The 11863-nt window shown below is 34.1% G+C and overlaps 3 protein-coding genes across 3 annotated transcripts; 1 reads left to right on the plus strand and 2 right to left on the minus strand.

Annotated features, from left to right (window-relative positions):
- The first annotated feature begins 720 nt into the window (after positions 1-720).
- On the plus strand, positions 721-1709 carry LOC140877596 (transcription factor RADIALIS-like). Its single transcript, XM_073281129.1, has 2 exons — positions 721-1070; positions 1439-1709. Exons 1-2 carry the CDS (start codon positions 802-804, stop codon positions 1461-1463), a joined length of 294 nt encoding a protein of 97 aa, XP_073137230.1. The 5' UTR covers positions 721-801; the 3' UTR covers positions 1464-1709.
- A 1474-nt stretch (positions 1710-3183) lies between these two features.
- On the minus strand, positions 3184-4693 carry LOC140885147 (uncharacterized). Its single transcript, XM_073292083.1, has 3 exons — positions 4583-4693; positions 3635-3836; positions 3184-3547 (listed from the first exon to the last, which is right to left on the minus strand). The coding sequence occupies exons 2-3, from the start codon at positions 3821-3823 to the stop codon at positions 3455-3457; spliced, it is 282 nt and encodes a 93-aa protein (XP_073148184.1). The 5' UTR covers positions 3824-3836; positions 4583-4693; the 3' UTR covers positions 3184-3454.
- A 1621-nt stretch (positions 4694-6314) lies between these two features.
- On the minus strand, positions 6315-10949 carry LOC140877595 (glucose-1-phosphate adenylyltransferase large subunit 1-like). Its single transcript, XM_073281128.1, has 14 exons — positions 10397-10949; positions 10162-10284; positions 9494-9664; positions 9074-9166; positions 8877-8960; positions 8721-8776; positions 8544-8637; positions 7861-8046; positions 7697-7777; positions 7425-7511; positions 7236-7340; positions 7048-7154; positions 6851-6911; positions 6315-6705 (listed from the first exon to the last, which is right to left on the minus strand). Exons 1-14 carry the CDS (start codon positions 10631-10633, stop codon positions 6604-6606), a joined length of 1587 nt encoding a protein of 528 aa, XP_073137229.1. The 5' UTR covers positions 10634-10949; the 3' UTR covers positions 6315-6603.
- Between the last annotated feature and the right edge of the window lie 914 nt (positions 10950-11863).

Below are 11863 nucleotides of genomic sequence, written 5' to 3' on the forward strand. Positions count from 1 at the left end.
GACGGTACATCCATAAGATGGTACATTCATAAGACAGATCGACATAACTAATATGTCAAAAACTCCCATGAGACGGTCTCAAGAGTCATTTTTATGAGACGAGTCTCTTGTATGGGTTATCCATTAAAAAGTATTACAATTTATGCCAAAAGTATTACTTATTATTATAAATATGGGTAAGGTTGACCCATCTCACGGATGAAACCGTCTCACAGTAGTGTTACTCAACTAATATTTACAATGAAAAACAATATTTTTTCATGAATCGGGTCGAATAAGATATTCGTCTCATGAAAGTGAGACATATATATATGAGCTAACAATGATTTTTTACATGGACTATATTAATATGGACATTGGATATAGTCTTAGGCTAATATGTTAAATCTAGAATCTCATTAACCGCATTTTCCTAAAATAAAAGTTTTGTTTCGAAATACACTAAATAATTCCATATAAACAGTGAAATATTTTCTTGACCCACACTTTTTCTCCACCCTTTTAGGAGTTTTAAAACGGGTAAGGATTGTGATCATCCAAAACAAATAAAATATTTATGACTATTTTTTCTAAAAATTAAAAAATTTGTTACAAAAAAATCCTCATATTCACCCTTCAATTCATGGTCGGTGCGACCCTACGTACTCACCTTTTCTTCCCTCGGAGCCTATAAAAGAGGCAGCATTCCCACCTATACCACACATCCCATCTCAAGTACTCTTCTCTAAACAACTACTTGTTTGAACTCCATTCTTAGACCAATATCATAGACTGTTCCATTGCCTCGAACCAAAAACAAAAATGGCGTCGAGCTCCATGTCTAGTCGTTCCAGAAACTGGACCGCCAAGGAAAACAAGGCGTTCGAGCAGGCATTAGCAGTGTACGACAAGGACACTCCTGATCGTTGGGACAACGTGGCTAAGGCCGTGGCCGGACGAACAGCCGAAGAAGTGAAGAGACATTATGAGATTCTTGTGGAAGATGTGAAGAGTATCGAGAGTGGGAAAGTACCCTTCCCTGATTACAGGACCACTCGGCAAAGTGGTAGCATGAAGAACGATGAGCAAAGGTATATATATAGTACGTACTATGTATAATATATTAATACTAGCTAATGTCCAATACAAGTACCGGTTCATAATATTGGTCTCATGATCTTAGCCACCTTTCCATATAAAACCCAATATTTATTTTCATGGTTTTTATTGCTTAGGTATAAAATGCATGTTGGGAAGTTCTAAAATATGGCTTTGGATTAGGAGAATAATGTGACAAATCAACAAAAAAATTTACGAAAGTCACAAAAAAAAAATTTATGGCACGTGGTTCTAATTTCTCCACATCAAATTTCATGCATAGTTTCAATAATTAGTAATTATATACTTTAATAAAATATAGTATTTTCGAGGTAATCAACTTGCATATTTTTGAATGCAGGATGAAAAATCTGAAGCCTCAGTGAGGGAAACGTGGAAGACGAAGCAATTAAAGATGCATATTTATTATAAAACTAAATATGAATATGAAGATCATGTAATGTTAGAAATGGATGCGTGCAGTGATCTCTCCTGCAATCTATAAAGCTACGCATCTTTTATCTACCTTATTCGCTAATTAATTAACTATCTTTAGTTAACTGATAATTTGGAAGAAGCTTTCTTGTTCCAGTATTTAATGAATCGAATAAAATTATTGCCATTGTTATGAATATGTGTATTTTGGATCAAATTTTCTTGTGTACTTTAAGGTTTAATTAACTAATGTTTGGATTCAAAATACACATTCACCAATATAAAATTGTAATCTTGTCAGAAAAATTCACCCACCTGACGGCATCTCAAGTTTTAAGTCCTAAATAAAATGATAATATTTATTTCAAGTATTTGAATGTATTATACACAATTTCACATCTTCTTCTTTTTTATTTTTTTTATTTTTTTTTTGAAAAATCGGCTACCTTTCTAATTAACGAGCAATTAATAGTAATTTCATGGCCGAAAGGAAAGTCGAATCCTCATTGCAGGATCAAAGTCCCAATTCATTTAAAGTCGTGGGGTCCATGTTCTAAACCTCAAATCTGGGGCTATTCAGGTCCACGTTCTAGGTTCAAATTTCCAGAAATTGAACTCACACTGAAAACACTCCATCAGCTATATACAATTTTCACAGATATTTTTCCATTTACACACACTCGATATCAGTTCATTCGAAATATCAACTCCAGCTTCCCCAAAAGGGATCAAAGTGGTTCATGGTTCTCATTCTCAGTTCTTAAGCAGTCTCATACACTTTCGGTTACCACTACTCGTCCTATGAACACACAAAATATGTATATGTGATACCGAGATTCCAACTTTACTTCGATGGGCCTGCATCTACACCATGCTATATATTTTCTAGAGTCCTTTGTCAAAATAGCCATGGACCATCTAGATTCTTGTGTATATTCTTCCTATACAAATATTGTCAGTTGAATACGGAAAAGGGATGATCTTAAATCAAATGCAGTCTCGACACAGATTGGTAAGCAAATCTTCACCTAGTTGTGACTTTAAATCAGTTTCACCAAATCCTAGCTCAATTGCGTTGCAGCCATCCATGAAGTAACCAAAAAGATCTCTATCCGCTGTTTGCGACCAGCAATTAATACCACGAATGAAGAAATACATGTCTCATACAGCTGAAATACCGAACACTAAGCAACAATGCTTCACAAAGGCTAACTAAGGAGGAGGTTTAACTTAGGGGTGTAATCGAGTCGAGCCGAGTAGCATACTACTCGAGCTCGAGCTCGACTCATATTTGACTACTCGAGCTTGAGCTCGAGCTCCGTCGAGTAGTTAATTTCATACACGAGCTCGAGCTCTTATATATAAATATATATAAATAAAAAATTATATGAATAAATAAATAAAATATTATATACATTATATTTATATTATATATTATATTTATATGTGTTATCGAGTAGCTCGCGAGCTACTCGAACACATATATTTGAAGTTCGAGCTCGAGCTCGATTGTATGTTCTCGAGCTCGAGCTCGGTCAAATCGAGCTCGAGTCGAGTTTTGAACCTACTCACGAGTAGCTCGGCTCGTTTACACCCCTAGTTTAACTACTCATATCTGAGCTGATACCAAGGATGGAAGAAAAGGAGAACAATGCTAAACTGGATCATCAATTCATAAAGAGTTCTCTATTATTTCAAGAGTCACTATTCAATAAAAAAAGTAAAGTTCCTGGTCAGCTGAATAATCAATATCTGACGAAAGTAACGCGCGGCATAAGAAACATCACTACATCCAAATTCAGTTTTTTTGGTACATTGGCTCATTGTGCACAGAAAGTATAGAAACTCGAATTGTCATATTACAGCCTCTTAAAAAGCCCATTATTCACACCCCTAAAATCTGGTGTTTGCGGTCTAGTTATAACAATCTAATATCACGAGCTTACTCAGCCAATGTTGTTTGAAGAGGCAGAGAACTTTCCACTTCCTTAGCCTCAGAACTCCTTTCTGCAACAACTTTTGACATGCCAAACATCTGAGAAAGCATCAGAAACCAGTTGGAATCAAGTAAGACCAAAAACTATACATACTTTCTTTGAATGTCAAAGTTACTAAAACAAACCTTCTTAATAGTCTTCTGAAAGCAAGTCTTGTGTTCATCCATAGAAGCATGAATGAATTCATCAATATGATCTCTCACATCTTCTAGGAATGTTGCATCATCTTTCTTCTTCCTCCGACATGAGATCGTGGCCTGGGTTGGAGCTGCGGAGGATGGTAACTTCTCATTTGGGCTATTTCCAGTTGCCATTATTGATTACCACCTAACAAGATGTTCAGCAGCCCATTAAAAACAAAGTTGATCATACATAAAATTACAAAAAAGGGAAGGAAATTGCACAAAATTGCACATCAGGATTCAGGAATAACATTGTTTGCAAATATATAATGCAGCCACGCTGATAAATTCTGCTTAAATCAAGTGGCCTAATGAACTGGCAAGAGGTTACTGAACCTTCCTTTTCAGACAACCATAAAAGAGCACTAGAACTTTAAGACATGCCCGTGCACATAAATCTCAGCAAATATCATAAATGAAAATAAGAGAGATGACAATTACATGAACATAGTACATGGGACCTTAACGTAGACATTTTACAGAGTACATTTGCATTAGCATTATCAGTTATTCTGCCGAAAAAATGAAAATAAGAGAGATGACAATTACATGAACAGTTACCAAAGGAGAGGTAGCGGATTTTCCTAAACACCAAAAGGTTTCCAATATCAATTACAAATTCAATTCAATTTAACTTTTCTACAGCGGACCACGAACAGTACATTAATCGTTCCCTAAAAATGCGCCAGAAGATATGATAAAATTCGAATGATTCACAGCTATAACTTCAATTTCTGTTGTTTCCCAATCACAGACATTAATTTCACGGAAACATAAAAAACGGAAAGAAAAAAAATCAAAATAGATCGGATCTCATAACTAATTGGTACTAATCAGAACAGGAACTCTCAATTATTGCATTAATTCATATACAAAAAGTGAAATACATACCTATGATAAAATTTTCCAGAGAATCCTTTTCCTACGCAATCGCTTGGGAGGTATGCTATGCAGCTATAGAAGAAATGTGCTCCTAAGATTTAAGACGCAGTTGGCTTGGGAGACAAACCATTTCAGTAAAGTTGGGCTGGGCTTCGGAAAGGCCCAAAACTAGAATCAATATGATCAATTGATCAAATTTGAGGGAGTGTTTGCAAAAAATTATGCTTTTGTAGAAGTTATTAAAGGAGTGTTTGCGATCATTAAAAAAAGTGATTGTTAGCTTTTGGCTTAAAAAAATTATTTTTGTGTGTTTTTTAAACCTAGATTATGTGTTAGCTTATGCTTAACTTAATTGAAATTCAAAAGCTAGTCATGTGGTGATTATGATTCTCCAAAAGTGATTCTAATAAGAAGTTCATTGCTAAAATCACTCTAATCACTTATGTATAAAACACTACCCAACTTTGATTTTTAGATTTTCACATTTGTTTTCAAACACTACAAACTTTTAATTTTTCTTAACTTTTTTATAATCTATAAATTAATCACTTTTACAAAATCACAATCTATTGCAAACACTCCCTAAATTTATAGATTATAAAAAATTTTAAAAAATCAAAAGTTTGTAGTGTTCGAAAACAAATGTGAAAATCTAAAAATCAAAGTTGGGTAGTGTTTGATAAATAAGTTATTAGATTGATTTTAACTTTGATATTTTTTTATTAAAATCACTTCTGGAGAATCATAATCATCATATGATTAGGTTTTGAATTTCAATTAAGTTAAGCATGAGCTAACATCATAACACATAACTTGAGTTTAAGGGAGTGTTTACAATAGATTGTGCTTTTGTAAAAGTGATTAATTTATAGATTATAAAAAAGTTAAGAAAAATCAAAAGTTGGTAATGTTTGGAAACAAATGTGAAAATCTAAAAATCAAAGTTGGATAGTGTTTGATAAATAAGTGATTAGAGTGATTTTAACAATGACCTTCTTATTAGAATCACTTTTGGAGAATCATAATCACCACATGACTAGCTTTTGGATTTCAATTAAGTTAAGCATAAGCTAACACATAATCTAGGTTTAAGAAACACACAAAAATAATTTTTTTTAGCCAAAAGCTAACAATCACTATTTTTTAGTGATTGCTAACACTCCCTAAGAAACACATAAAAGTGATTTTTTTAAGTCAAAATCTAACAATCAACTTTTTTTTGTGATTACAAACAATCTCTAAATAATTTTTGTTATGATAAATTAGGTCTTGAAATATTATATAAACTTATTTTTTTTATATTTTTTTTTTATCTAAAGGGTAAAACCTTTATCTTCTTTTTCTTTCTTGCCTTTCATTACCTGGCATGGACTTTGTGAAGGAAAAAATTAAAAACATTTTTTTAAGCAACTCAAACATTACTTTATGATTCGAATATTATATACTATGAGTCATCAATTTCAATTGTATATAACAGAAAAATTAGTTTGAGTTACCATCTCATTTAGGATTTGGAGACAAATTCATCGGTTAGATCTTGTCTTTACAATAAAATCTCACAAGAGCTTTTTGTTCATTTTGGAAATAGCCTGATAATTTTTCATATGTTCATTCTTTTCGAGTGAGCCAATGATATATATTTAAAAAAAAATGAAAAATGAGGTGTTACCTTGCAGATGATTTTTTTATTTATTTATAAATATGCATTTCACTAAAATATATAAATTTCGAATACCTGGGAATTTCAAAATGTCTTATTATGCATTGACAGAATTCAAGTGACTGATATTAAATTTACAGTTATAACTAATGATATCATCATTGTAGCACAAGTTCCATTTATTTTTACGTACACTTCTTGCCGAAACAGAACTACTTACTCCACAGCCTCAAATTCATCTCAACATTGCACAGCCTCAGCCACTCATTAGCTTCATACATACTGGGAAACGCAAACTTTTCTGCGATAACTTCAACTTCATTTGCATGGCTTCGCATCAATAAATGCACACAGTTCGATTTTCACCAATTTAAATGACCGTTCCATCGGCTATGGTCGCCTTTTCAAGTATGATCGTGATTCCAGATCGAATGTAGAATCCTTTTTCCCCTCTATCAGCTTCTTCAACACCCTAAGAAGCCACCCAAAAAAAAAAAAGGCATAGTCTTGCATGAATGATTTAGAATATGAATATTTTAATTTTTTTTTCCTATTCAAAGAGTAGTGTCATGTCTAAAAACAAAAGAAACATAGGAATAAGGGTACTGGGATCTTACGTCTTTGTTCAAGATCATCACATTCTTCCCTATTCTCGCGTTTTTGTCAATAATACAGTTCCTACAAGAAAACAACCAAGATAATTCTATCAGCATAACGGCGTTTCCAGTATATACAATACACACACAAACATATATGTAAGTAAGTATTTATCGAAAAATGCTACACGTTTGATTCTCAAGGTGAACTATTTAACCTGATTTTTGTATCTCTACCAATCCCCACGGGAACTCTCCCTTGTGCTAGCAGAGAGGCGATCTCGGATTCTGTTTGGTAATAGTCAGCGCCCATCATCAAAGTATCCTGTATTTAGTTGGCATCAAAGTAAGTTTTACAAGATGGCTTCTTTTCCTCGCATTCTTAAACCCACAGTTAATTAGTCACCTTCAGTTCGACCCCAGTGTCTAGACGAGAGCGTTCCCCTATTATGGAATGTTCAACGATGCATTCTCGTAGAAAACACCCGTGTGAGATTATTGCATCTTTAATCTAAAATGCATACCTTGTCAGATGTGCTAGCTAGTTTGATCGATGTAGACAACATTAATATTGGCAAATAATAGAGCTATTTACCTTGGATTCGTCGATTTTGGTTGGGGGCAAGAAACTAGGAGATGTGTAGAAAGGCGTTTTTGGATCGTAAAATTCGAATCTTGGAAACTGCATGCCAAAAGGAAAGGACTAAGGATAGAGTTCCTGGCTCACAAGTCACATCCATTCGAAGATACATGGAATTAATTAATGGATAAAAGATGTTTCTTGGTGTCTGATGACTCTTGGGCTCGAGACATGACATAAACATTCTTATAGTTCACCAAAGTAACAATGAGGACAAAGATGCAAACCTCGTCCGTAAGAGCCAAATTAGCGTCGTAAAATGATTTGATTGTCCCGATATCCTCCCAGTAGTCTCTAAATATATATGCCTGTAGAAACATGTAATAAACTCAAAGATAGGCACGAAATATACTTGTTGTATTCTCTCATGAATTTAAAGTTTTTTCAGTACCTGCACATTTTGTTCTTTGACAGACGAGGGTATGATTTCAGAGCCGAAGTCATTTGACGTCGGGTATCTCCACCTCAGGAGCTTCAACAATATGTCCTTCTTGAATGCATATACTCCCATCGAAGCAAGGTATGGAGATTTTGCAGCATCATTTGGAGATAATCCTATTAAGTTACCATCTATTTGCTGCAAAAAGTCAGAAAGAAAAGATGATTTAGGGAGTGTTTGCAATAGATTGTGCTTTTGTAAAAGTGATTAATTTATAGATTATAAAAAAAGTAAGAAAAATCAAAAGTTGGGAGTGTTTGAAAACATATGTGAAAATCTAAAAATCAAAGTTGGGTAGTGTTTGATAAATAAGTGATTAAAATGATTTTAACAATGACCTTCTTATTAGAATCACTTTTGGAGAATCATAATCACCACATGACTAGCTTTTGGATTTTAATTAACTTAATCATAAGCTAACACATAATCTAGGTTTAAAAAACACATAAAAATGATTTTTTTTAAGTTAAAAACTATCAATCACTTTTTTTTAGTGATTGCAAAACACTCTCTTATAAGGGGAAATTAGTTTTCCAAAACTAGTCATGTTGATGATTTAAAATGTTTTGGTAGTGCATTTCTCATAAAGCCAACGTGTAGCCAAGAATTTAAAGCTCACTCAATCAGTAGCATACCATTTCTTTCTTGTCAGCACCTTTAGGTTTCTCAGAAAACTGAGTTATCCGACCCCAGCTATCGATCTTCACCAGTCCAAAATTCGATGCACGACTGAGAGATGAAATTGGATTGAATCCAAATCTGTTTATAAGTATCAAAAAATGTAAAAAAAAAAATAAAATAGAGTAACAAACCTGTCACCAACTGGTACACATGAAAGTGTAAGATCAGCATTTCTGTCGAGGTGGTTCTGTTTTAGCATTTCGAAATAATTAGCTACCTTCATTCGACATTTAAAACTGTATATACACTTGAGATGAGATTGTGTGTGTGGCAGTGTGAGTGCTTGCCTGAACAAACTCCATATAGTCCATTCGATAAAGATGATCCCCTGATAGTATTACTATGTGTTCAATATCTTTCACCTTGGCATCCTGCAAGAATCAACGGTTTCAACAAGCGACTAGAATTCAAGAATTAAACATTAGAGTAAAAAAAATAGCAACTTCAAGACAATACTGGATCTGTTAAAGCTCCGAGGATTGACCTCAAATAGCCATAGAAATTGCCTAACAGCATCAGCAGTTCCCTGAAACCACTGCTTCCCCATTTCTCCTACTGTTTGTGTCGCGGCCAGTACCTACATCCATTAATAATTCAACTACTACCGCCAAATTAGGGGGATAGTTATGCACAATCAAATAGCTTGAAAAAGCACTTGATTAAGGTAGTGTTTTGGAGAGTTTTTCTCCCTTCACGGGGCCTTTTTCAAGTGACTTTCCAAAGAGAAGTAGTAGGAGAAGAAACCTATAAGCCAGATTTTCCGTCCTTCGGATTTCGGCTTCATAGAGCACTTCTAAACAAGTAAAAACCCAATGGCATATCACCAATTTTTATTATTTTTAAACACTTTTAAAAAGTTGTTCTCCCTCTAAAACACTTTCATATTCATACAGGTTTTGATTACCTCGACGCATCCATCACCGAAGCTGATACCATTCCCAGTATATGTACGAGAGATGTGGCGATTGAGAGAGGCGGAATTGAACTGCGTCAGCACGAAGATCTTGTTAATGCCACTGTTGATGCAGTTGCTCATTGGAATGTCTATTAGCTTACAGCATCCTCCTAGTGGAACCTGCCCATTTGTATCACACATTGATTGTCATATACTGACAACTCGTGGAATCAAGCTGGTTAACTTAACTAAACTCGTAGATCGATATGTCATAATCCGGACGATTTCGTTCATTCTACGACACCAGGTGATGTACGGATCAATTGCGATTCAATACCGTCCCATTTTGTCTACCAGATAATTGAATTATTTCCATTTTCAGAGGTAAATACCACCCTATTCTAGCAAACAAAAAGCTGCATAATAGGAAAGATCGAGTAACTACTACTTGGCATCTGTACTTGACAAAATTGTTAAAGAAAAAAGATTATAAACTCCATTTCTCAGAGGAGTCCGTTGCGAACACACAGGGAATCCTGCCATTTACACCATCTTTTTAACTCAGTTCATGACTTTTACAAGAAAAATAACAAAAGATTCAGCAAAATCAAATTCCCCTGTATCAACAGACACTCAATCAAAGTGTAATTTGGAAATTAAAAATCTTTAATTCTCACAGCTGGTGTTGCTGCTCTGGTTGTGAGGGGGAAAAGCTGTGTGCCCGCGCCGCCTCCTAGAATAATGGCTGCCACATTTTTCGGGTTCGCCCTTCGTCTCTCGAACTTTGGTGATTGAACTGTCTGAAATATGCATAATCATCTCGATCAACTAAAGTAAAGACTCGATCTTTTTCAAATTTGCAACAGAATCTTGCATATGCCCGAAATATTTGAAGCTGAATGGAAAAGTTACCGATGTTTCTTGGCTGTTTTCTCTGGTGAGAACAGAGTAAGCAACCCCACGTTTGAAATTCCTCTCATGATCTTTCCCAAGACTCGAACTTTTCCCAAGCTTGTTAACCCATATACACTTCTTTGAACTCCCTTTCACTTTCTCCCCCCACAATCCATTTTCCCCACTGCAAATCTCACTCCTAGTAACTGTACCCAAATGGGCTTTCAGTGTAAACGTTGCAGAGCAAGTATCCATCAGGGTTTTACGCACAGATCAAGATTTTGAAGACGCGAGAATCTAAAAAAAAAAAGGAAGGGAATAAAGTTGCGAAAATCAAGAAAGTTGGGAGATCTACAAAATGATGGGCTCAGAAATCTCACAGAGCACATGCATGGAACATCACTGAAATGGAGGTGGCCGCTTTTATTGGCTTGTGAATTTTCACGAGAAAACCCTGCAGAGTTACTATTTATATCGTGACAAATGGCTCGTTTTATCTCAGCAAACACATACAAAAATCTCATCAAACACATGCAAAGACACACAGTGTGTGTGAATTTTTATTGTGATTGGTGAGAAGATAGGGAGAGATTGGACTCTATCGTCCACGTAGCAAGAGTGATGCACCAGTTGAAGAACTGCGACCGAACACATGTCCAATTCCTAGTATTTTATGGATTTTCTAGAAATGTGCGACATATAATTTCTCTTCCTTTTTAACACGATAAATAAATATTTTTTTCCCAGGTTTTGGATTTGGATTTGACGACGGGTCCACACCATCGTTGGATCAAGTGGGTGCTATGAGTTCTTCACGACACCATTTGTTTTTGCAAAATCTAAACACAACTAGTTATGAATTTTTTTGTAATATATATACATATAAATCAAAGTTTTAAAAAGTAAAAAGTATGTAAGCGTAAGGTCAAGTTTTAAGGTTTTCAAGTTTAAGTTTGAAAATGCGTTATTAATTTTCACTATAATTTTAATTATTTTAAGACAAATATAAAATAAAATGTTAGATTAACCATAAATATATGATTTAATAAATAATTCAAGTTCTAAACTATAAATATACATATTTATAAAAATATTTTCATTTTAAAAACTAAATAAAATCTTCCATTAAAAAAAGCGATCATTTAATCGAACTTATATGTATTAAAACTTAAACAAAATTAATCATCGCTTAAATAAGCTTTTTAAAACGCTGATATAAACACCTTAATTAAGTGATAGAAATCTTGTTGGTTGGTATGGCATTATCAATATTTTTAGTTACATATACACACCTTAATTAAGTGATATAAATCTTGTTGGTTGCTATGGCATTATCAATATATATAGAGAGAGATATTTGAATAATGCGTCGATGAATAATAAATACTTGAATTTCACATTTTAGTTTCATTAGCAATAACCATTTGGAGAACGACACCATTCGATGTAATCAACAATTTAATTTATATTCAATTAAAAAAACAA

This window comes from Henckelia pumila, chromosome 2 (genome assembly GCF_033568475.1).
Source record: "Henckelia pumila isolate YLH828 chromosome 2, ASM3356847v2, whole genome shotgun sequence".
Lineage (NCBI taxonomy): Eukaryota > Viridiplantae > Streptophyta > Magnoliopsida > Lamiales > Gesneriaceae > Henckelia > Henckelia pumila.

Bases quoted from the DNA above. Each gene is read 5' to 3' on its own strand.
- LOC140877596 (XM_073281129.1), top strand. From the start codon at position 802: ATGGCGTCGAGCTCCATGTCTAGTCGTTCCAGAAACTGGACCGCCAAG. The intron at 1,071-1,438 runs GTATATATATAG...TTTTGAATGCAG, and splicing joins ATGAAGAACGATGAGCAAAG to GATGAAAAATCTGAAGCCTC.
- LOC140885147 (XM_073292083.1), bottom strand. From the start codon at position 3,823: ATGGCAACTGGAAATAGCCCAAATGAGAAGTTACCATCCTCCGCAGCT. The intron at 3,548-3,634 runs GTTTGTTTTAGT...ATGCTTTCTCAG, and splicing joins TTCAGAAGACTATTAAGAAG to ATGTTTGGCATGTCAAAAGT.
- LOC140877595 (XM_073281128.1), bottom strand. From the start codon at position 10,633: ATGGATACTTGCTCTGCAACGTTTACACTGAAAGCCCATTTGGGTACA. The intron at 8,961-9,073 runs GTCAATCCTCGG...TGATTCTTGCAG, and splicing joins AATTTCTATGGCTATTTGAG to GATGCCAAGGTGAAAGATAT. The intron at 7,155-7,235 runs GTGACTAATTAA...AACTAAATACAG, and splicing joins ACACTGGGGTCGAACTGAAG to GATACTTTGATGATGGGCGC.